Below are 26,017 nucleotides of genomic sequence, written 5' to 3'. Positions count from 1 at the left end.
GATCTGTATAGAGCAAGAATTTTTTGCAGGAACAGATCACGTATGCCCACATGTCGTAAGATCGTCTCCATGAATTTCCAGTCCACCCGATCAAAGGCCTTTTCGGCATCCGTGGAGAAGAGCATAGTAGGGGTGTTGGAGGACTGGGCATGTGCAATCAAATCAATAACCCTTATGGTGTTATCTCTTGCCTCCCTCCCACGGACAAACCCACCTGATCTGGGTGGATTATCTGAGGGATTATCGGGGACAGACGATTTGCGAGTCATTTCGCATATAGTTTGACGTCCACATTAAGTAGAGATATGGGTCGGGGGCCCAGATCTGGAGCTTCGCCGACAGCTGCAGCTTCCGGGCGGCTGAAGTATCTCCACGTCTCCTCCGCACCGTCCTCTCCATCTCCCAGTAAGGTGGCCAGGGGGAAACAGGCTCCGGTCACCGCAGCCTTACTCGTCCTCGGCCGGGACGAATGCCGCACCAACTCCGTGGCGTCCGCCAGCACTCCCCCGTCAGTCACCCCAGAGTCAAGGTCCTGGCTTCCTGCCGAGCACTAGGCCGCAACCCGCAGGAAGGCAGGAGGCCCTCCCCGGCACCGCTACCTGTGCTCCGGACCCTGTTGGAGAGTGAGTAGGTTGGCTGGGGGGGCACTTGCGGAGGGGGGACAGGGGAGAATTGGGTTAAAAGTGCTGTGTTTGTGGGAGCCCTTGTGAAACACGTCCGCTTGCAATGGCCGCCAAGACATGCCCCCGTTTTCTTTCTTTTTTGAACTCGCAGCTCAGGTTTATACATGCACATGAACAAACACCAAAACATTACAACCTATATATAAAGAACCGGTTCATTAGTAGCCATTGTTTAATTACCAGTATCCGAGCAAAACTGATCATCTTGGCCATGCCATATCAACGTATCAAGGGAAAGAACTATAGGGCCAAAAGTCAATTTTTTTATTCTATTTGTAAACAAACAATACAATGTGCAATTGCAAATTAACAATTTGTCAGAACTTAATCTTTAAAATGGTACCTCATTTATTGATTTTGGTTATGTATGAAGGGAGAAAAAAGGGATAATCACCAAAAATCACCTACTAAAAATGATATACATAATGAGATTTGGACACAGCACCCTATATATACAGTCACTGTACAGAGAATAGTCAATACAGCAGAGTACAGCAAAGCACACTGTGGCATGCAGCATGCTCCCATACAGTCCTTTTAGAGCATGCATGTCCAAACTATGGCCCTCCAGCTGTTGTGAAACTACAAGTCCCATCATGCCTTGCCACAGTTTTGTTATTAAAGAAATGTTAAAACTATGGCAAGGCATGCTGGGATGTGTAGTTTCACAACAGCTGGAGGGCCACAGTTTGGACATGCCTTAGAGAGTACAAACAATTGTGAGCCATGGGTCTCTGGATATAGCAGACCCAATGCAGCAGAGAACAGCACAGCATACAGCTTCAGGTACCATGTCCCCCACAAAGTCCCTTTGAAGTTAGAAAGCACATGTGAGCCCAGATTGATTCTCAGCACAGATACAGCATACAGTACAGCGCAGCATTTGGCAGCTTTCATTAGCATTAAATGACGCCAAGTTCCATCTGCTGCGTCCTATATAGAAACAAGTCCCGTGAGAATCCGACATCGGGAAGATAATGTTTGGCCTCGCGGTTGGATCCAAATCTGATGGGAACACCCGAGCTGCCGCATGGGTGGACGTGGATCCTTAGCATTCAGAGGAGCTCAGATCCCTTGGACGCTCATCCTCTTGTTAGCGTGGGAGTCGTGGCATAAAACTTATTTCCTGAGGACGAGGGATAATGCTGCTGGTGTTGGGCAGAGGGGATATGTCAATTTCTGAAGGGTCCTCACTAGTTTTTATGTTGAAGTTCTGCAGGATGAATGTGAGAAAAACAAATATCTCCATTTTGGCCAACCCTTCTCCGAGGCAGATCCTCCTCCCTGTAGAGATGGGAAATATAAGATCATCACAATTTTAGAAAATAGTTTTTGAATGGGCAAAATTAAATCTATATGCAAAATATTGGATGTCGTCAAAATAATGACATTTACAATGTGATATTCATAATTAAGGCATCACAATGTCAACAGTTATGAGATCAACATTGTTAAAATGTCGACATTGAACATGTTGGCATCTGTAGAATATCAACATTTGAAAATGTCCATATAGTATGTGAAACTCTGACATGCTGCATTGACCAGCTGTTTAGGGTTAGAATTAGGGTGCAGGAGAGGAGTTTAGGTTAGGGGTTAAAAATCACTTATTGCTACAAGTGACCCTGTGTCCAGCAGAAGTCATCATTATGTTACGACTGGACCCGGTAGACCCCTCTGAAGCCGCCGGGCCCACTGCACAGTTACAGTATGTCACTGCTAGACCACAAGGGATGATTTCTTGACATTCATATCATGAAGACATATTATCAGTGTCAACATAATGAATGTTGATCAATTCAAAGTCGACATAGCGAATACGTCAACATTATGGCCAGGTTGACATTTCAATGATGAATATGAACAATATATTTTTTTCAAATAATAATAATAATAATAATAATTTTATTATTTTACATTTCATTTTAATTGTCATCTTCTGGCCTTCTGAAAATGATTCATACCTGTTGAAAAAGGCAAAAAAGCTTCATTCTTCTGGAGCCTGCCATTGCCATCTAGAAAGTGACCTGGATCGAATATTGCTGGGTTTCGAAAGTGTTTGGGATCCTTCAGAACAGAGGTCAAAAGAGGAAACACTGTGGTTCCCTATACATAGATAACAATAAAGAATAGAGGAACACAATAAATGCTTTGTCCCTACAGTTTAGTTCTAGTGTGTGTCTGACTTTTTATTTTTTAGCATAAACTACACAATTCTATTCCTTGGAAACATAAAAAAAACAGCCTTTGTCCTCATGCAGTGTGAGTCACATCGTAAACTTAGGACTCCTTAAACATGGAGACATAAGGCCCCCATACATTAGTCCGACTTGTCCTAAGGACAAGTCGGACCTGATTTCCCCTGCAGCTCCCCCGGAGGGGGACACACGATTAGGCACTTGATGTGCCAAGTTTTGCATATGATAAATCGCATGCGATTTATCATATACAACTCTCGGGGAGCTGCAAGGTGGAGAGAGCAAGGGGTGGACATCGAGGTGGCGGGCGGGGGATGCTGTGAGTAGGGCAAAGGCAGCAGGCAGGGGATGCTGCGAGGGACACAGAGGCGGCAGACGCTGGTGAGGGTAATGGAGATCCGGGCAGGGGGAGCCGGAGCAGGGAGCTTTCAGTGCTGCAAGAAATAAAAAAGCCCATACAATGAATGGGCAGCCTGTGATTGGCTGAGCGCTCAGCCAATCACAGGCTGTCCATTCATTGTATGGGCCATTCATTGTATGGGCTTTTTTTTTTTTCTTGCAGCATGCCACAGACAGCTCCCTGCTCCAGCTCCCCCTGCCCAGCTTCCATCGCCTCTGTGTCCCCCACCAGCCACCTTGCAGCATCCACCGCCCCTGCCTGCCTCACAGTGGAGGTTATTCTGATCGGAGCGGCCAAACGTGCGTACGGTCACTATTAGCGTACGCTCTCCGTACGCGGCCGTTGGGGTTAAGTCCACCCACAACTCAGCCGCATACGTACGGCCAGAAACAACGTCGAAGGGGAGTGGCGTACAATTGAGCGTACGCCAACGTACACGGACGGACCAGCCCTTACACTCCGACAACTGGCGTACAACAGAGCGTACGCCACCGTTTACGACGTCTCTCGTCCGTCTTCCCACCAACTTCTTGCGGCTATCTGAGCGTACGCCAGCTTGCACGGACGGGTCCCTATTGTTTTCAATAGAAAACTCAGCTTATGTCACCGCTCGTGAGAGTGAGCGTACGTCCGTGTACGCTGGCATACCCTTCACATATATGGACCTGCAAATCTTGCCTTTCAACTATAATTATGAAAATTAATTAATTGATTGAATTAATTAATGTGCAAAATAGTGGGCATGGGCTTAAAACATTGCTGAAACATCCTTTGTAGGTGTTAGATGTGGTTTATGTTATTGTATCATAAATACAAAACCTATGTTTGTATTAGAGTGAACACGTTGACACATGTCGACTTGTGTAGATTGAGTGTGCTACTGTGTAAAGTCTATGAAAGCACGTAGTGAATGTGTATAACTGTTTAACAAATACCTACCTTAGCATATATAAGCAGGTCTTAAAAAGATTCTTACCTTAAATTAAACAAACCTTTAAATGTAGAGAAGTATAGAAAGATAAGCTTCCAATGTGTTTGAGTGCTGTGTGTGGCTTGCAGGTAGTGAAATCATGGTTTGGACTTAATAGACTGCAGCATTGCTTATTACATTCAGGTGTATGTGTTTGAGTAGTAATCAGCGTAAATTAGCAAACCCAGGCGCACGCTGGCATGCGGTATCTGTAGGGGTGGTCTGAGGTGGCGGTTGGCGGCCACCTGTTTTGTGTCCGAAATGAACGGTGCTTTAGGCGATCGTGCGGTAGTAGCACCGTTCATTTTTGGTGCACAACCCCGTGTACGCCCATGTTTACGCCCATTTTCCCTCATTATTTCGGCCGCTCCCCTCAACACGCCCCTATGCCGCCCCCAATGCCCGTACTCTCGCGTACAGGTTTTTTCGCACGGAGAGACCCGTCCGTAAGCGTTGTGGAGTGTTCGCGCCTGCGCATTGGAGATTGTACGCATGCGCAGATCATGAAAAACCCCGGAACGTATGCGTACGGCCCGGCCGCACCAACCAGAATAAGGCCCTGTGTCCCTGCCCAGCTGCACATAAGATTTAGCAAATCTTATGTGCAGCCGGTCCGACCTCCTGACTCCGATCCGATGTGCACGGGGCCACACATCGGGTTGGACCGGGTGTCTAGACCTGTGATTTGGTTCGATTTCACTGCCCGATCCATCTGAATCGGGTGAAATCGGGACCAAATCGCATAGTGTATAGGGCCTATAGCCTGGGGTGGAAAGGGGAGGACTAGAATAGGATTAGCATAGGCTTAGTACAATAAAGGTTTAGGCAAGTCAATGTACTGTAATCATAACAGACCTGGCTACAGGCATATATGCACACAGGAGTTTGTGTATGCCCAAGTCTCCGGAAACATGGCACCCACGACATGGCATCTGGAAACATGTCCCCAGTGATAATCTCTACTGTGCAAGTATGAACCACTGGAAAAATGGCCACTCTACTATTTTTGCAATGATTTTTGCAGCAGCATTGATGCGAGACTCAGGAGACTCGTGGGTCTAACCCAAGGGCCTATGTCACCCACACATACTGTACCCATTTTGGATCATTTCTTTCAATTACAATTAGCTTATTAAGTTGTTCTCTCGTATCTGTGCTGCAGACGGCTCATTCTTTCCCAGTTAACAGTTTCTTGTATAGCACCGCAAATTCCCTTGCGCTTTACAATTGGCTCAATAGCAATTATTGAGATGATATAGGTCAAAGCAATTGACATGATGGGGGAAATTTTCTAAGATGTGTATACTACTTCACATGTGATGTTGCTATGGGCAACCAATCAGAATTTACTTATTATTTATTTAGCACCCTCTAGAAGATAGTAAAGAGGATCTGATATGTATAGTAGAATACACATCTTAGTAAATTTCCCCTGATGAGTCACTGCATTCATACCTCCCAACATTAGTTAACCTCCGAGCATGACACTCAAAAAAGTCTAAAAGGTCTAAAAGGTAAAAGGTCTACGGAAAGGGGGTGTGGCCTTGCAGGGAGGATGCTTCCTCAGGCCACACCCTGATTTTTTTGCCCCTCTGCATCTCTGAATAGGCATGCACACAGCATATTTTCCTTCAGGCTGGGGGGACTCCCAACTGCTTTCCCCTGTCACGGGACACTGCTGACCCCGGGGCGGGATGTGGTACCGACCCCAAAAACACAGGACGGTCCATTGGTCCATTGGTAATAGAAGTCAGAACTGACTTCTATTACCAATGGAGATCGCTGAATAGGGGCTGGTGCTGAAGTCATGTGACGTCAGCTGCCCACACCGAGCAGACATGGCCCTGTCCACATTCCCAGGGCAATGCCCAGCATTTTTATTTCACTCTGGCTGGGCGGTGAAAATTTTGCAGCCCAGCCCTGTGATGATAGAGCCGCCACCCAGACAGAGTAAAAACGGAACGCGTGCCAGCCTGCGAATGGATGGCGAAAATCTCACTGATCTGCGGCCGATCCATTCAAAACTCACTATCAAATGGCTTGTCCAGCATGTGCAGTCTGTGCTTAACCCTGACCCTTCCACATCTCTGGGATAGAAACAGGCTGATCGAGGCTGGAGCTGACGTCATGCACCCTCCCTTAAAACGCTTCGGCATGCCTGCGTTTTCCTGACATTCCCAGAAAATGGCTGGGTGACACCCACAAATGAGCAACTTCCTGTCAATCAACTTGCGAACAGCTTGTGAATAGATTAATCACTGCTTTTAATTTGTGGCTTCTTTTGTAACAGTCTTTCAATAATCGGTCGCTTGGCGAATTTACAGAGCAGCAATCGGTTCTAAATAACCCCTTTAATAAGCTGCAGGGTCCTTTGTTCTGACCTTGCTCCTCCTCTCTCCGCCCCCCTCTCCTCCCCTGTCACGTGATCAGGGGGGAGATTTTCGGGGTTTTTACCGCATTTCTATATGCTCTATGCCCCCTCCGCAGTGCCAGCGCTGCGGAGGGAATCGTCAGCAAAAGCTGACGATTCCCTGCAGAAGCCTATGGGCTTCTTACCGCAGCGCTGTTTGAGGGATCCGTCACGGATCCCTCCCAGCATGCCCTGCGGCCGGCCCGGGGTCTGCGCATGCGCAGATGGACTCCCGGGTCATAGACCCGGAAGTCCAGTGCCGGCACCGCATCGCAAGGGACAGCTCTTACCGCAAGAGCTGTCCCTTGCGTTAATAACGGCATATGTTACAGCATATGCCGTTATTAATAATGCGGTAGCCGGCGATAATGGGCGCGGATGTTACAACATCCCGCCCCAGGTCCTTTAGCCCACTTGAATTTAGACCTAACCATTTTAGTAAAGCTGATAGGTCATGACTGTATTCATCTAAAGCAGGCATGTCCAACCTGCGGCCCTCCAGCTGTTGTGAAACTAGATCTCAGCATGCATTGCCATAGTTTTAGCATTACCTAATAGCAGAACTGTGGCAAGGCATGATGGGACTTGTAGTTTCACAATAGTTGGAGGGCCGCAGGTTGGACAAGCATGATCTAAAGCTTTAGCAGAATTGCTGAGTGCATACCTCCAAACGGTCCCATTTTCTGCGGGAACATCTTGTTTTTTGGGGACATTCTTGCATTCCGCCCGGGATGAACTGACATACAGTATTCTCAAATTTATCTATTGATTTTTTTATCATCAATACCATTTATTGCCAGCACCTAACACAGCAAGTCTGTAGTAATTATGTACTATGTACTCTAGTATTTTACCACAGATAATTGTCCCTGATGCCAACAATCATCAGGGATTTTGTTTTGCCTGCTTGAGGAAGGTGAAGCAAAAATTGCGATTAGCCCCATCAGTGCAATTTTTTTTCTAATAAAACAGATAGGTCCAAGAAAGTATCTTAGATTCTTTGTGCTTTCGTATGAAAATGGGATATTTTTCATCAGGGACAATTGAATACCCACCTATCATTCTTAAGTCTAATTTGTAAAAACTGCATACATATTTTTTATAGTAATAAAAATATTTTCTCCAACCTTGGGGATCGTGTAGCCTCTAAAGTGGGTGGTTTCAGATACTGCATGTGGTGCACCCAGAGGCGAAATGTCTGCAAACCTCTGTATCTCATGTATGACAGCATCTGTATATGGCATTTTGTCTCGATCCTCTATGGAGGGAGGGTGATCCTGGCCAATCACCTGGTCAATTTCTTCCTGGACTTTAGCTGAGAAGAGAAGAATAATTGTGTAGGATAAGATTATTTTCCATTCTCAAAAATCCTAGTAACACTCTTTTCCAAATTTAAAATGGTTCAGTACATTTTTTAGACTGGTATTACTTTGGTTGAGTATCCCTTATCCAGATATCTGTTATCCAAAATATTCCGAAAACCCGGAATGTTTTTTGTTGTTGCTAAAAGCACTAATGGGGACATGATATGTAACTGGCACTACTGGGGACATCTTTAACTGGCAATACTGGGACATCTGTAACTGGCACTACTGGGGACATGATATGTAACTGGCACTACTGGGGACATGATATGCAACTGGCACTACTGGAGGCATCTGTAACTGGCACTACTGGGGACATGATATGTAACTGGCACTATTGGGTACATGATATGTAACTGGCACTATTGGGAACATGATATGCAACTGGTATTACTGGGGACATGGCACATAACTGGCACTACTGGGGACATCTGTAACTGGCACTACTGGGGACATGTTATGTAACTGGCACTACTGGATGCATCTGTAACTGGCACTGCTGGTGACATAGTAAGAGAAGAAAAAGTACTCTCTTTTGTTTGGGGGCACTCTTTAAATTGTCAATAAGATAGTGTTTCAAGGAATATTTATAAAATGTAACTTTTAATGATCATTTAAAAATGGGGATTTTTAGACTGACAGACACACAACATCAAACATATATGTCATAAGTAGAGTAAGAATAACCTTATAGAATAATGGGATACAATCTTATGAGTGTAGTAGACTCCTGAGATTAGTCAAGTGGGAGGAGCAGTATTATGGGTAGAGTATACTGCTATTTTGTCAATTTTTCAATGTTTTAAACCCAACTTGACAATGAGGGAAGTTTAGTAAGCGAAATATGTTGTACTTAGAATATAGTCACCAAAGAGGAATTGTCCTGCTCTGGTACAGTCCGGAACACTGTAAATTACATTATACAATTTATGTATCTGACAATAGTTACTGTTTCAATTATTATTGTAATTTATAGGTCTGGAGATGAGTACCAAGGTAGGGTATTTGTAATGCGACGGTAACCACTCACATAGGGATACAATAAAGTAGAACAAGAAAGGTCAGTGAGTGACACTCACAGTAGTAAAGATCCCTGAGGCTGCTGCTGACTATCGCAACCGTCCAGGTTTCTATGACAATCAGTGAGCGATCAAGGTTATTATATCTGTACGTAAAAAGTGTCAGAAGGAGAGAAATTAGGGCATCTGCTGTCTCTTTAGGTTTGATCCAAAACCCTGATGTACCGAGGTCAGTGCAGGGTTTAAATGGTTGTAATACCTTTCAGAGTTGAGAGTGCCCTTACTGACAGGTGTATAGATGTGCTTACAAAAGTATTTAGATAACGTCTTACTGTTAGGGGTAGGTGTGCTGCTTTCCGCTATGTGTTTATATACCAAACATTGATAGCGGGTGAGCGACACCTGCCACAAGTCAGCGTGAAGGATAGAAAATCCCTGGTAGTGGGGAGGAAAGAAAAAGAGTGCGCTGAGCTGTTAGTAATAAGTAGACTTATGCTAACCAGTGCGCATTTGTAGAAGGTGGCGGTTACCGCCGCTTACCCTGAGATGTCTTGGTCTCGGTCGCCTAAATTCCGGGACTGCTATAAGCCGCTAAGTGCGGCAGGGTGTGGGGGTGAGCCACTAGTGTGGCTGCGGTCAGGATCAGACAGCCGTTTCGCTGGGTGGAGCTTCCTCAGTGCACAGGCACAGGCACTGAGCTTCCTCAGTGCACAGTGCACAGGCACTGAGGAAGCTCCACCCAGCGAAACGGCCGTCTGATCCTGACCGCAGCCACACTAGTGGCTCACCCCCACACCCTGCCGCACTTAGCGGCTTATAGCAGTCCCGGAATTTAGGCGACCGAGACCAAGACATCTCAGGGTAAGCGGCGGTAACCGCCACCTTCTACAAATGCGCACTGGTTAGCATAAGTCTACTTATTACTAACAGCTCAGCGCACTCTTTTTCTTTCCTCCCCACTACCAGGGATTTTCTATCCTTCACGCTGACTTGTGGCAGGTGTCGCTCACCCGCTATCAATGTTTGGTATATAAACACATAGCGGAAAGCAGCACACCTACCCCTAACAGTAAGACGTTATCTAAATACTTTTGTAAGCACATCTATACACCTGTCAGTAAGGGCACTCTCAACTCTGAAAGGTATTACAACCATTTAAACCCTGCACTGACCTCGGTACATCAGGGTTTTGGATCAAACCTAAAGAGACAGCAGATGCCCTAATTTCTCTCCTTCTGACACTTTTTACGTACAGATATAATATCCTTGATCGCTCACTGATTGTCATAGAAACCTGGACGGTTGCGATAGTCAGCAGCAGCCTCAGGGATCTTTACTACTGTGAGTGTCACTCACTGACCTTTCTTGTTCTACTTTATTGTATCCCTATGTGAGTGGTTACCGTCGCATTACAAATACCCTACCTTGGTACTCATCTCCAGACCTATAAATTACAATAATAATTGAAACAGTAACTATTGTCAGATACATAAATTGTATAATGTAATTTACAGTGTTCCGGACTGTACCAGAGCAGGACAATTCCTCTTTGGTGACTATATTCTAAGTACAACATATTTCGCTTACTAAACTTCCCTCATTGTCAAGTTGGGTTTAAAACATTGAAAAATTGACAAAATAGCAGTATACTCTACCCATAATACTGCTCCTCCCACTTGACTAATCTCAGGAGTCTACTACACTCATAAGATTGTATCCCATTATTCTATAAGGTTATTCTTACTCTACTTATGACATATATGTTTGATGTTGTGTGTCTGTCAGTCTAAAAATCCCCATTTTTAAATGATCATTAAAAGTTACATTTTATAAATATTCCTTGAAACACTATCTTATTGACAATTTAAAGAGTGCCCCCAAACAAAAGAGAGTACTTTTTCTTCTCTTACTTTGGTACTTAATCTTACTCTCAGGGGAGCACCGCCACGTCATCACTTACCGTACCAGCGGTTCACTACTTCATAGTGGTAATCACATCTGTTATATTTTTCTTTTGTAATATTTGCTATTACACTATAAACAGAAATTTCTAGTGTCACTTGTGCTCAGGTCATCTCTCTCCAAAATCCCCTCCCATCCCCTTCTCCCTTATCAAATACTGCTGGTGACATGATATATAACTGGCACTACTGGGGACATCTGTAATGCTGCTTTCACACTGCAAAACCTGCTTAGATCAGGTATTTAAAACGGGTCAGAGCAAGTTTAACCCCTTTCACATCGCATGTAAATACCTGGTCTAAAGCAGGTTTGCGGTGTGAAAGCAGCGATGGGGAGAGAGGGGATCAGTCACCAGAGCCCACACCTAGACTGCCAGCAGGAGTTCCCGCACCGCAGGCAGGGAGGAGAGCTGCAGGATGCTGAAAGGGTAAGGGTAAGGGGTCTGACAGTGAGAAGTAGCTGATCTACTCTGAGCCAGTGCAGCGCATATTTAATGAGCCGGCCGCTCATTACATATGCGTATATGTAATAAGCAGCTGATTACATATGCTTACAGTCACTGGCGTAGCTACGTTTTGGGCGCCCCCCCCCCCCCCCCCGCCGTTAGGGGGGGGGCGCCCCCCCATCGCCGCCGCCCCGCCGAGCACCCCTACCCCGCCGCCCATGCAAACCCCCCCTCAATCCCCCACAGCCTTACCTATCGCGCTGGTCCCGGCAGCTCCGTTCTTCTGCTGAGGACCACCAGAAAATGGCCGCCCCCATACAGCAGACAGTTTCAGAGAACTGTGTGCTATATGGGGGCGGCCATTTTGTGGTGGTCCTCAGCAGAAGAACGGAGCCGCCGGGACCGGCGCGATAGGTAAGTCTGCGGGGGATTGATGGGGGCTTAACTATAGCACCGCAGCCCCCGGCGCCCCCACATGCACAGCGCCCCCCCCCCCCGCGGTGGCGGGGGCTGTGGTGCTATAGTTACGCCCCTGCTTACAGTATATGTAATGAGCGGCCGGCTCATTAAATATGCACTGCTCTGGGGACCAATAGTGTTCACTGCTGCCTTGGTACCGTTTAGACTCGTTCAGACAGCAAAAAAAACGGGTCTGAAACGGATAAAACCCGCTTTTTTACCGTTTCCAAAATACTTTTTTGGGAAACGGAAAAATCACTCTGCACCTTTCAGACCGCACATATTACCATTTTAAAACGGTTAAAAATCGTCAAAATACCGTTTTTTTTAGTGCGGTCTGAAAGAGGCATAACTGGTACTACTGTAGACATGATATGTAACTGACACTATTGGGGACATGGTATGTATCTGGCACTATTGGGGACATCTGCAACTGGCACTACTGGGGACATGATATGTAACTGGTATTACTGAAGACATGACACGTAACTGGCACTACTGGGGACATCTGTAACTGGCACTAGGGACAGATACCATCAGATGAGCAGTGGCGGCCGGCAAAGATGCAGGAGCGCACAGTAGCGGGCACTGCTCATCGCTGACCCGTACACACTGGGCAGCTTTTGAGCTGAAAGCAGTTCAAGCAGCAAAACTGAGCTGCTTTCAGCTCAAAGTCACCCAGTGTGTATGGGCCTTAACTCTCTCTGCACATGTTACGTTTGCCCCGCCTGCAGTGCACATGGTTTTGCCCATTTGAGAAAGCTTTTGCGATCAAATCTAAAGGCCCATACATACTAGGTAATTTTGAGCTCACATTAGCCAACCTTTCCCGTTTTGAGCTACTTTGAGCTCAAAATCACAAATGTTTATGGGCGGGTGATAAGTGGTAAATGATGAAGCGTCTATATTCCAGTATTACAGGATGGATGAACCACTTTCCATAGTGTCCTACTCTAGAAAGTGGTTCACGCCCCCCCCCCCCCTTCCGTGAAAATCGCAGGGCCTGGGGAAAAATCGCTCAGTGTGTATGCGCTGAGTGATTATCGGCCAGCGATTACTATAACATCGTTCTCGTGCAGAAATGCCCAGTAAGTATGCACCTTAAATTAGGCTCAATGTCCTTTTACCGCTTAAGGACAAGACAAGGTTTTTTTATGGATTGCTTACACACCTAGTCCAACACTACTGATTATTGAGCAAACAAAAAGTTTAAACAAACTCAAAAGTCAAAGATATTTTAAATCTCTTATCTAATCTCTTACTGGCTGAGCATGTAACTATTGCAAACGTAATTATTTAAGTTTTACACATGTACTACCTCCAGCACCAGTGCACATTGACTAAATTCAAAGGTCTTAATGGACGTGGATGTGAAGTTCCTTTAAGAATAACAAAAAAGTTTTATAAACAAATACAGTATATAATACTTCTCACAATAGCTACCTAGAACGTCCGGGTACTTGAGCAAGATTCTGAAACCGTGTCTCAAAGTCATGCTGGTAGTTTCTGTGCCGGCAAAGAAAAGGTTCATCACGGTAACAAAAAGGTTGTCAAAGTGGAACTCTGTGTTAGGATTTTCCCTTTGCTGTAAAGGGAAATAAAGTCATTAAAACCTGAAGCAAGATTACGTTTGGTTTGATCCAAATATCGGCCCTGTTAATTTATATATAATATATACAGATGGAGCCCCTCTTTCATTGCCGACGCTCACCAGAACGCCTCCGCTGGCAGAGAGGGACTCCATCATTCTGGGACGCATGAGCGTATCATATGCACGCGCATCCCAGTCAGTCGCCGGCTGGGCAGCAGGACCCTGCCCATCACCGCTTCAGGGAGACGGGCAGGGTTGGGGGGGGGGGGTTTGGGGAGGCAGTGGGGACCGGCGGATGGTAGCGAGGAGATCTGCTGGAACAGGCACGCAAGCGTCTCTTACACGCATGCCCACCTTCCACCGGCTGGCAGGGGCTGGCGATTCAATCGCCAGCCCCTGAAAGCATGACAGGCGCTCTATCTGTATATACTCTGATTAATGAATGCCCTGCATATTCCCTACCACATATACACGCACACAGACATTCTAGAGTTAATTTTGTTAGGAACCAATTAGCCTACCAGTGTATTTTTGAATTGTGGGAGGAAACCGGAGTACCCGGAGGAAACCCACGCAGGTACGGTGAGAATATACAAACTCTGCACAGTTAGAGCCAGGGCTATTTTTCAGTAGACTCCAGCAGGAACTGAGGCCCTTATTCTAGTTCACTCTTTCTGACAAAATATTTATTAGATGGACAAAACCATGTGCACTGCAGTTGAGGCAGGTGTTACTTGTGCAGAGATAATTAGATTTGGGTGGGGTTTTACACCTGCCTCACCTGCAGTGCACATGGTTTTGTCCATCTAAGAAATATTTTGTCAGAAAGAGTGAACTAGAATAAGGGCCTCAGTTCCTGCTGGAGCCTGCTGAAAAATAGCCCTGGTTAGATCCATGGTGGGAATAGAACCCATGACCTCAGCGCTGTGAGGAAGTAACCATAACCATTACACCATCCGTACTGCCCAAAGTGAAGTAGAATACACATCTTAGTAAATTTCCCCCATAGTGTGTCTGTTGGCTACAGATAGTGGAGACAATTTGTTGGAATTTTGTTACTGTAGGAACCAGTGGCATCTCTAAGGAGTTTGATCCTATTGAATAGAAAGGTTGAATTGTTCTAGGCGCTGGTTTTGTTCAATTCACAGCACAGTATATTGGTGCACTTGAGAAAACAAAATAATCCAATAAAACCCAAAGTGCAGCTATCGCTGTGTTAACAGAGTCAATGTCCCAAAAATTACTGAGAGGTACAAACGTGATGTGGTGAAAGTGAATACATAATTATTTATTTGTTGGTTTCCCCAAGAGTGCTTATGTATCTGTTCACTTTCACCAATTGCATGTTGATGCACTTAAGACCACTTTACAAAAAAATGATCTGAAATAATAAAAATACCCAAAATTAAACTGGTATCGGGATTATAGGTCAGTGTCTAGGTTGACAGTCAATAGGCTGACACCAAAAGGTTGACACAAGTAAAAAGGTTGACATGTCAATGAACAACACATGAATAGGTCGACATGAGTTTTTCACAATTGGTGGGCGCGTGCAATGGACTACAGCGGTTCCATCTGTACATTAATTGTTGACCTATTACATGTCGAGCTTTTGTCAATGTTGACTTATAGACTCTTGATGTAGACACTGTTGACCCTTTGATCCACACCCCTTAATCCAGGGGTGACCAAACCTGTCATCAAGAACTACCAACAGTTCAAGTATCTCAGGCCACCTGTGGATCTATAGTAGGAATGATTTCAGCACATTTGAAAATGTGACATTTAGACAATGACTACAGCTGTGCACCAGCTCGATGATTTGGAAAACGTGGACCATTGGTAGATCTCAAGGTACAGTTTAGCCAGCCCTACCTTAAACTATACAATGTAGTTTGATGTGTAGATCAATGCTGCTCATTTTTAGTCAACAAATAACCAAACTCTACCATTACTATTTGACTGCCAAATAGCCACAGACAATAATGTGATTGAGTCTATCTTACGTCCCTCTGCCATCTTTATAAGGAAGCAATCTATGAAATCCCTGGGGCAGGTATTGTCCAATGTCTTCTGATGTTCCATCACTTGGTCCATCACAAATGCTTTTATAGAGTTAATATTTCTCAACACTTTCTGGTGAGGTCCAGGGATGTGATGGAAAAGTTTTGCAAAAGAGTTGAACAGCTTAAAAAAGAAGAAAAAAAAACATGACAATATTATATTTTCATTAAATTATATTGTAGATCATAGAAATTGGTAGGTATTATCTTAAAGCTTCTCTACATTGTAGTGTCCATTCATGGAGCTCCTTTGTATTTTATTAAGAATTAATGTTTTTGAATATTTCAGGTAAGGTCAGTATTTTTTAAAGCTCCATCCACATTTGTAACTGGTTCTATTTAACTAAAATGTAAAATATTTCTTAATTATGACTTAAATATTCCTTAATAATCCACAGGCAAGTATAAAAAAATATGTATAAATGTATGTTCTTACCTGCCCAATAGATGAATTCATTATCCTGATGGATTCTTTCATCATGTCAAGAAGACCAAGGAATTTCTCATCATTGTATTTAAAACGCTCTCCAAAGACAATAGAACAGATGACGTTGGAAACAGCCAAAGTTATGAGATAAGAGGGGTCAAAAGGTGCACCTAGGATGTGGATAAAAGTCCTTCTAATGTCACGTGGGGTAATTAGAACTTTAAAGAGTAAAATAACAGATCCTTATGAAAACTTTTAAATAAAAAGATACCACAACATTTTTGAAAGGGACAAAAATGGAGTTGTACCCAATGAGTGCTGAGAAGATGATGACATGATAGGGTGTAGATTGGATTGGAAAGCCATGTCTACATGCTGACACTTACATGCTAACTATACACAAAAACATAATCTATTCAGTTCACTTCGCTCGGACGCGTGTACGGGCTGAAGCGAATGTACCAAACCGCGCCTAACACATGGATCGCCCGCGCCGCACATTCACACGCTGAATTTGGCCGCTGGGTATGCGAACGGATGTTTTATGTGAACATTCATTCGCATGCCTGTGGGAACCTCCCCCATCATTCGATGGTCACCGAACATCTAATGATGTGGAAAGCGCTCGCCCATGTACGAGTGGTCTAGACACACTGGGGATGTTTGTAATCTTGCTACAGTTGGATCTATGGGCCTGATTCAGACCTGTTCACAAGGCTGCGATGACTGACCATTGAATTATTTTTTTTCCCATTGGCTGATAAATGTCAGTCTAAAATTACTTTTATCCTGGCCGGAGATGGCCGAATTTGGGGCGGGTGCTGACAGCCGCCCTCCCCAAGCAACATGCCTGCGTTCGGAACGCCCACCATTTTTATTGGCTCACCAATAAAACGCTAGGCGTTGCCCTGGAACTGGATTGAGAACCATTGCTTTAGCTAACCGTTTCCTCAGAGGCTTGAATTTGAATCAGGGACACAACCACAACTGAAAGCAGCAATAAATGTGTTTTCTTCCTCGACCACATGGAGTCTACACATATTCCAAATGCTCTTTTTAATGTAGTGTGGGATAAATACGCCCAAAGACACATGCACATAATTTAAATATGTATGCGCATTTATAGACCTTGATAGAAATGAAGTTTAATCCTTTGTTTTGCTCTAATTTCTGACCATACTTTCATCTATCTCTGCTTTTATAAATTGAACCTAATATAAAATATATTCAATTTTAAAATGACCTTTTTGTTTTCTAAACTCATCTCCAAGACATTGACACTCCTCCTGGATCCTCTCCTCAATGCTCCTCTTCCCCATTCCAAAATTCCTCAGGGTGGTGATGGAGAAGCGTCGGAGCTGTTTCCAGCGCTCCCCATTGCTAAGAATGATTCCTGTGAACAGAAAGATCATCTCATTTTCCATCACATTATGTTACATTAGAACTGTGCTTGTGCTGTTGATGTAAAGATTTAGGAGGATTCGTTACCTACCGTAATCTTTAAACAGAAAATCTACTGCAGGAACTTTGCCTCTGTGGCTGAAAACATTGGCTTTCTCTACTAAGGCCTCAGTTACTGTATCATATCCATGTAGGACGACCACGGTCCTGGTCCCCAGATGAACAGTAAATACATCTCCGTAAATCTTGGCGAGCTATGGTAAGACCAACACATACATGTAATAGTGTTTACAGGAACATTTAAACTCACTTTCTCCTAAAAAAAAGCAATAGTTTAATTAAATGGGTTGTGTTTGTCAAATACATTGTAAAAACATATGAAAACACAATAAAAGATGCTTTGTGATACTTTTCTGCGATTGTCATTAGTACCTTATAACTCTTTAGTCATAGAGTATCATTAGCAATTACTGTACACTGGGGGCCATTCAGCACCATTTGGAATGGTGCTAATTCGGCCCTGTTCCGATGGCGAGGGGGTCTGTGCATTCACGTATTTGTGCATTCGCAGACCACGGGAATGAACGGGTTCGGCATGTTTCACAGTCGCCGAGCTGTTCGCTCTAGAGGGAGTGGTCAAGGGCAGACGATGGGTCAAATCAGAGGAATACCCAGCATTTTATGATCGTCCCCATGAAAATGCTGGATATTCCCCTGGGAACGCGGACGGGCTGATGCCTGCCGGTGGCGAGCGGCTGATATCACACAAAGTCAGCGCCCGCCCCCTCTTCATCAGACACTGAAGGTAATTAAAATCAGTCTAGACTGACATTTATTTCCAAAGGGGAGAGAAATCATTCGTTGGTCAGCGACCATCGAATGATTTCTACCCCCTTTGGCGGCATGTGAGGGGATGTGTTTTCCCCTCGCAAGATACTGAGGGCTTTGGAGGCAGGGAGGGAGGGGGCAGGCATTTGTGCAGCCCGGAGCTGGGCAGGGGGATGCTGTGAGCAGGCGTGGGGAAGCAAAGAGGTGGGCAGAGGACGCTGTGAGCGTGTGGGAGGGGCGTAGAGAGACCATTTATCCCATGCAAAAATCGTATGTGGGCCCTCCCGGGGAGCTGCCAGGGACATCAGGTCCGACTTGTTCTTCGGACATGTCGGCCTAATGTACGGGGGCCTTAACTCTATGTCCACTTGGATGGTACAGTATGAAAAATCACCTTTAAAAAAAAAAAAAAGTGAAAAACTCATCTTTATGAAAATACACATATATTATAGGAGATTTTAATTTATCATGTCTCAGTGGAAAAAAATGACTTTCATTGTTTGGCCACTCAATGCTCAAAGGGGGCAGCTCTGCTGGCTGAGTATGGGGAGAAAGCAGGAAAAATATTCACTCTGAATGAGGCTTGTCCCATGTAATTACCCCATCCAGGAATAGTGTTTTGTTTTGATTTAATCTAAAATTCTAGTAAGAGGAGCTCATCCCTGTTTATGTAAGAAAAGAGATATGGGGGGAGGGGAGAGAGAAGGAGCAAGGAATTAGGAAAGTGAGGGTCAAAACAGAGTGTAAATGATATTATGGGGCATCTTTATTAGTCGATTCTGACCGGAGAACTACAGCAATGATTATGTGATTCTGATTATGGTAATTAGTTTAGTTCCAGTTTACATTACTGTCTCACAATACCTTTGATAAAGCTGTATTTTTAGACAGCGAAACACGCGTCAGTTCAAACAGTTGACCCCCATATTCCATAATTTGCTGATACGGATCTGAACCAGCCTGCCCCTCGTCTTTCTCCATCATCATTGGATCACTATTGGACTTCCTCTTGCTAACCACCAAACCGCACCATAGGAGGACTCCTGCTGCACATGCTTTCCTTGAAGGATTAATTACCTCTAGCGGCCTGGTAAATATGTGTGAGGACACTCATAAAATCTGAGTTAGTACCCCTCTTTCCAACAAGTGGTTCCCTCAAAGGATTATCGATTTCAGGCGGCATAATAGGAACAGAACTCTATCAGCAATATTCACAATATCGGTCCACTCCACACCATCTGTTGGCATATTTTTGCATCCCTATTTTTTTTTTTAAATGCATTTTTAATTTTTTTTTTTTTACTTGTGATTATTCATTATTAATTCTTATTTCATTAAATACTAATTTGGGTACTTGTTTCCTAGCACGGCCACAATCGTATGGATCGTGTACCTTTAAGTTAAGGTACACGATCCATACGATGGACCCGATTTCCTTTGAAATCAGGTCCATTTGGCCGGCTAGGACAAAATATCGGGGGCATCGCGTCGGTCGGGACCGTTAACAATGGTCCCGACGCGACCGACGCGATGCCCCCGATTTCCCCATAGGCTTCAATGTTAAAAAATATTTTAACATTGAAATAGTGTCGGGAAAGGTAAAATATCGGGGGCATCGCGTCGGTCGGGACCATTAACAATGGTCCCGATGCGATGCCCCCGATTTTTCCATAGGCTTCAATGTTAAAATATTTTTTAACATTGAAATAGTGAAAAAATGTGAAAAATGTTAAATGGGCCAATATGACCCATTTCACATTATAGATGTCCCCGTCGTCACCCCACGATAGACGCCAACCCGAAGCGTGGCGAGCGCAGCGAGCCCGCGAGGGGCGGCGGTGCGCGTCCTCCGACCTTTTCATTCCCCTACTATCCACGTCGGTGTGGAGTTGAGAATAGAATAGTGTGGCGAGCACAGCGAGCCACCGAGCCCGAAGCGTGGCGAGCGCAGCGAGCCCCGCGAGGGGACGCGTATAACTTCACAGGTATACGCGTCCCCTCGCGGGGCACGCTGCGCTCGCCACGCTTCGGGCTCGGTGGCTCGCTGCGCTCGCCACACTATTCTATTCTCAACTCCACGCCGACGTGGATAGTAGGGGAATGAAAAGGTCGGAGGACGCGCACCGCCGCCCCTCGCGGGCTCGCTGCGCTCGCCACGCTTCGGGTTGGCGTCTATCGTGGGGTGGGGTGTACGCCGTTAAATTTGGGGGGGTTGGGAATATTTTACATTGAATCCCAAAAAAAAATCGGGTCCAAAATCGGTCGGTCGCGTCGATCGCATCGCATGCGACCAAATCGCATGCGATGCGATCGACCCGATTTTTCCGACACGACCACCCCGATGTAAATCGGTGTGGCCGTGCTAGGAAACAAGTACCCTAATTTGCATGTTCAGCGCCACTTCTCTTTTGTTTTGACTGTCTCACAATACTGTCAATACCATATCTCTTTAACCAGAATATAATTCAGAGTTTATTACAAGTGGTTTGTAAGAGAGGAATTTTTCTTACCTTTAATAATGACTGAGGCAACTCTTTGATGTTCACCTGTAGGATGTTTCCCAAGAAAGGAAGAGGCATAGGCCCAGGTGGCATGTACTTACGCTTGTGTCTGATGGCCATGATGAGGTACATGAGGCAAGTGGCACAGAGAACCAGAATAAGCATTCCAGTTCCACTGATGTCCATTGTCACAGTTGGGTGTCCCTGAGTAACAGTACAATATAAGTTATGAGTTGGGTGTCCCTGAGTGATAGTACAGTATACTGTAAGTTATGAAACAAGCAGAATACATTCCCTTAAGACCTTCCTGGATAATCTCATGTTGTAACTTTATCCCAATATTTTCTCCGTGAATCAACGAATGTACCAGTAATAACTGCGCAACTGCATTCCTTATTCCATAGCCTTATTTTATTAACCCTTTGAGTGCCAACATCTCTGTGAGAGACGTTTAAAATATCCGCTAAAAATGCCATCGTCACTCACATTTGTTATATAAAATCGAACAAAAAATGTTGTGCTAAAAAGTTTATATTTCCTATATAAGGTAAACATTACAGGTTCATTATGATGAATAAAAATGTTTGATTGCCAATTTTACCACTTTTTATTTATTTTTTTAATCCACTTGGCACTCAAATGGTTAAATATTCTTTATTCTGTTATCTCATGTTAAAAAAGTGACCTTGTAATTTGGCAGAGATAGTAGAGTGTATGTATAATATGCAGCAGTGAAAAGTAATTCATCACTCTCCTAATGTGATAACAGGACTCAGTGACGGGGCTGCCATGAAGAGATTTCAGATTTCTCTCCAGTGCTTCCATACACTAGTGTGGAGAGATTCAGAGAGGAAATATAGGTCCAAATGTAATAGGGTGTGAGAATCATTGTTTTAAAAGTGGCAATCAATTACATGGCAAAATCAATCTGGTTTTGAAGTGTATCTGATTGCTGCTTTAAAATTTTTTAGAAAACTCTCCCAAAATCTCGAACTTTCTGATTCTCACCCGCTATTACATTTGGCCCCACATTTACATTTCACTTCTCAATTACATTCTGCCATCAGGAGATGACTTTCAAAACCCCATCTGCTACCATCTCCAACTGTCCGGTGTTTTGCAAACTGCGTGTGTGGATTCTGAGGTTTCCATTGCTCTTCGCTGGTTTACGCTGCTCTCTGCTCATTTGCCACATTGTGTCTTCCAATGGCATTCTCCAGCCAGTTCTCCCTCCTGAGCACCACCATCTTGGAATGGTCAGCTGAGTTGGATATCCGAATTACATCTGCCCCTGGACATTTGATTCCAGCCCCAATTGGGGTCTGGTTATGGTATAGCGGATCGACGGTGTCTAGATCGGCCATATTATGTTCGACCACTCTTAGTTGAAGGCATCTAGTTACACATCTAAAGATAGTCGACAGCATCTAGGTCAACAGTAACAAAAGTTACACACAAGTGTTAGGTCGATGGGAACGGGATTGACAATCACAAGATTGACATGAGTTTTTCACTTTGGACACCAAGGGTGACATTTAAAGGGATGAGATATCTCAACATTTGTGAATTTTAGTCAAAAAATAATCAGAATCTGAGCATTTCTCCGAAATCGACAACTTCATAGGATGCGAATTGCGCTAAAAATCACACTTTTTGAACTGTCAATTTTTCAACACATTTCAATTCGCATCCAGCTGTTTTCCCATTATAAAGTACACAACTTGCAAATTTAATAGGATGCGATTATGGGAAGACTTTACCAAAATTCGCAACACAAACAGGTTCTGATAGATTTTGATCTTAAAAAATATGTAAAAGTTAAAATAAAAATAAAAAATGGCGTGGGGGCCCAGTTTTTTTGTCCACCGTATTTTTGGAACCAGGACCGGTCCAAGAGTCGCGATGGTTTCAGAAACACCGGGAACCCCTACGCTTTTTGTCCCTCGTATTTTTGGAACCAGGTCCGGCTCAATGAGCTTGGGGCTGGATATGCTCAGGAGGGGGGACCCCACGCCATTTTTTTCACTAAATACCGCACACTTTCATGGCTTAAATCAAATGTGAAAAATTTGCACATTATCTTTACAAAAAATTTGCACATGTCCACTAATTCGCACATTTTCAAGGTATGAACCAAGTCGGTCTAAAGCCAAAAAAAAGCGAAAAAATTATGTCAACCTTATGAGCGTCAATCACGTTCCCGTTGACCTAAAACTTGCATCCAACTTTTGTTACTGTTGAGCTGTATGCTGTCGATTATCTTTAGGCATCTAAACTAGATGCGTTCAACTAAATGTGGTCGATTATAATATGGTAGATATATATACCGGTGATCCGCTATAGCATAACCGGCCCCTAACTTTCATTACTAGATGCATTCGATTAAGTATGGTTGACCATCCATCGACCGGATATATCAAGGACCAGTAGCATCTACAGTATAAAAGACTTGCTGAAGTATTGCCAAGTTTTTAGTGCAATGTTGCTCTTAGAGAAGTCACCCAGCTTCACATCTTCTTGGTCAGCAATCAGCTCTTCTCTTCTTATACAGCACTACTGGCCTGAGACAGAGAATTATTTCCTGTTCCAGACTGGTCACTTTGAAGCACTACTGCTCTCAAAAAGTCCAGTTTAAGCCTGGTTCATTTCAAATGCACTACTGATATCAGCCAGTGAATCTACCTCCTGTTCAGTCCTGTTAATCTCTGTACCACTGTTGGTCCCAATGAGCCAGTAAATCTACCTCCAGTTAAGCCTGGTTATTCTCTGCAGCAGTACAGGTACCAGAAAGTATAGCAACTTCCAGAATGATACTTGTTATTTTATGCAGTTTTCATACTATTATCAAGTGTACTGCTTGATCAGTCAGCCCGGAACCAAGCATAGCAGTTCTGAGCCTGGTACCTTGTGTAGCTGGTTTAAGTCCGATACCCTGTGCAGCTGGTTACAATTGATAGATCTACAGTATCTAGCTAGATGGTCAATAGGTCCAGGTGCAATACAGTAGCTTGACATGCAATAAGTCTACATGGTCAAAAGGTCGACACTTAAAGCGGTCAACATTAGATTTTCACAATTTAAAAAAACATTTGGGACTTTTATCATACTTTACCATCCACATGGAACTTCATTTGAGAACAGTAAAGTGTGCAGGATGAAATTCCAGTGGAGCGAGGCACCAAGCCTGAAACATGGTGAGCAAATTATGGGGGTCCTTGTTAACACAATTTGTTTTTAAAAATCTAATTTTGACTATTTCATGTGTTGATATTTTACATGTCAACCTTTAGACCATGTCAAACTTTTGTCCATTTTGACCTTTTTCACATTGACCTTTTGACCAAAGTGACCTACTGCATGTCGACCTTTTGGTGTTGAACTATTGACTGTTTATCTAGACACTACCTATCTAATGATTCACACCCTTGCATAGCTGGTCCAAGCCTGGTACCATGTGTAGCTAGTCCCAGTCCCAGTCTGATACCCTGTTTAGCCAGTCCCAGAGCAGTATTCTATTTAGCCAATACTAGCCTGGCATACTGCATTGCTGGTCCAAGCCCTGATGAGCTCATTCCATAGTTCCTGCTAGGGATGGCCATCGACGCTATTACCATAGATGGTTGCCATTGATAGTGATAGTATGCTACCATCAATTGTCATTTGCACTATGTGATGTATGACCACCAATGGTTTTAACTATAAATGACCATCCATTTTATTTGATAAGAAACTGGGGGTGGGCTTTACGAGTGTTGGGGCAGAGCCATTCTCCTGGCCCCTTGGGTAAGAAAAAAAACTTTTGGTTAAGCTTTGTCATTAATGGAGGGAAACCATCTGGTTCTCCCCCATCAATGGCAAAACTATTCTACTTCAGTCATAACCATCGATAATTTTGAATCATCAGTAGTCAATGGCTGTCCCTAGTTCCGGCTTGATTCTCAAGCAAAGGAATTTCAGAAGAACTGCCAGCTTCTTACACTCAAACTCCTCACCAGTCTCCAACCCTAGTCCTGGAACACAATCTTTGCCAGTAAAGACCATAGCAAACACCACTCTCCCTACCAAAGTACTTTATCTTCAGCTCATTTTGCAATGAAGTTCACTGCACCTGCTTCTTCTCCGTCACTCTGCCCCGTGTGTCCAGAGTACATTGGAAAGCAAGACATTCTCGGGGGGCATAATTACTGTACAGAAACCTTAGCAAACTTCTGATTACGTCAGTATTCATTTTCTAGGATCGCTAGATGCAATTCTTACTATCTGTTCTAATTCTCAAGGATCTAGGAGTAAATATTTATTCAGAATAAGTCATTAAGTTGCATAGTATACATTATTATTACAGTCAGTACACTTGGCATGATAAGGGTTGTAGTACTCCAAAGACGGCATCCGCTGCTAGCGAAAATGAACTGGCACAACAGCAATACATTGGGGAGAATACTTTAAAATGTGGCCAACTATACAAAAGATGGTGAATTTTCATAATTAGAAGTCAGACACTAAAACTATTGTTACTTTTTGCCCAGGAAACAGCTGAAGTTTTAACATTTCTTCTACTCATTCCCTTGCTCTGCTGCCTACACTTATCTTGTTTACCTGCTGCGTTGCTGGTCACCTCAAATGCTCCCTCGTTCTGTGACTTGCTCTCTATTTCCTGCTTAATATCTATGTACTACAGATTGCCAGGACCGCCTCCACTGTGTAACGGCCTTTAACCCAAAACACAGCACATCCAGGAGTGTAACTATCACGCCTCCTCCACTCACTCTGTATATAAATCACAAGTGGCAGAACACAGGTTTGTATACATGTAGTGCAAAGGTGCAGGGCTTGAGTCACACAAGCCCAAATGTAGATCACATACAGTGGCTCTGAGAGGGAGGTACTAATAAGCCCCAGATGGTTGGAGGGGCTCTTGTGCCTCCCTCTTGGCGCCACTGTACTGTACATGAATCATCTATTTTTGAAATTGTGTGAGTCAAAAAGGAGAGTGAGAACTTCTCTTTGTCTGCTGTGTTGAACTACTCTGGGTGTAGGGCGGTTGCTGTCACTCAGTGCAGCAGTCTCCTCTGCCTGCAGGGGGGTTAGGGATTACAATGGTTGCACTCCCATGTTTATAAAAAGGGTGTGTGGTCAAACCTGCGGCCAGGGGTCTTCAATCCATGGTCTGCTGAGCTGAGTATCAGTGAACCCCCTTCTGTAGCCTACATTGTCTTAAAGGTTGAATACCCCTTATTTAGACCATGCCTCCTGCTTTAACGAGGAGCATCTAGGCTATCTACAACCCTGGTCAGAG

General features: G+C 44.2%; 1 protein-coding gene across 2 annotated transcripts; it reads right to left on the bottom strand.

The window, feature by feature from the left end:
* Positions 1 to 924: 924 nt before the first annotated feature.
* Positions 925 to 25,415, bottom strand: LOC146036024 (cytochrome P450 2A4-like). 2 transcript variants are annotated; one of them, XM_083159788.1, is made up of 10 exons: positions 25,318 to 25,415; positions 20,731 to 20,925; positions 17,484 to 17,646; positions 17,235 to 17,384; positions 16,001 to 16,161; positions 15,514 to 15,688; positions 13,354 to 13,497; positions 7,789 to 7,976; positions 2,648 to 2,789; positions 925 to 1,967 (listed from the first exon to the last, which is right to left on the bottom strand). In XM_083159788.1, exons 2-10 carry the CDS (start codon positions 20,905 to 20,907, stop codon positions 1,777 to 1,779), a joined length of 1,491 nt encoding a protein of 496 aa, XP_083015914.1. In that variant the 5' UTR covers positions 20,908 to 20,925; positions 25,318 to 25,415; the 3' UTR covers positions 925 to 1,776. The 2 variants fall into 2 exon arrangements, with proteins under 2 accessions (XP_083015914.1, XP_083015913.1); XM_083159787.1 differs by lacking the exon at positions 25,318 to 25,415 and adding an exon at positions 23,834 to 23,857.
* Positions 25,416 to 26,017: the final 602 nt, after the last annotated feature.

Source organism: Crinia signifera, chromosome 9 (assembly GCF_055691185.1).
Source record: "Crinia signifera chromosome 9, ASM5569118v1, whole genome shotgun sequence".
Classification (NCBI taxonomy): Eukaryota; Metazoa; Chordata; class Amphibia; order Anura; family Myobatrachidae; genus Crinia; species Crinia signifera.
Note: the sequence above shows the minus strand (reverse complement) of the source record. Positions and strands in the feature narration are given on the sequence as shown.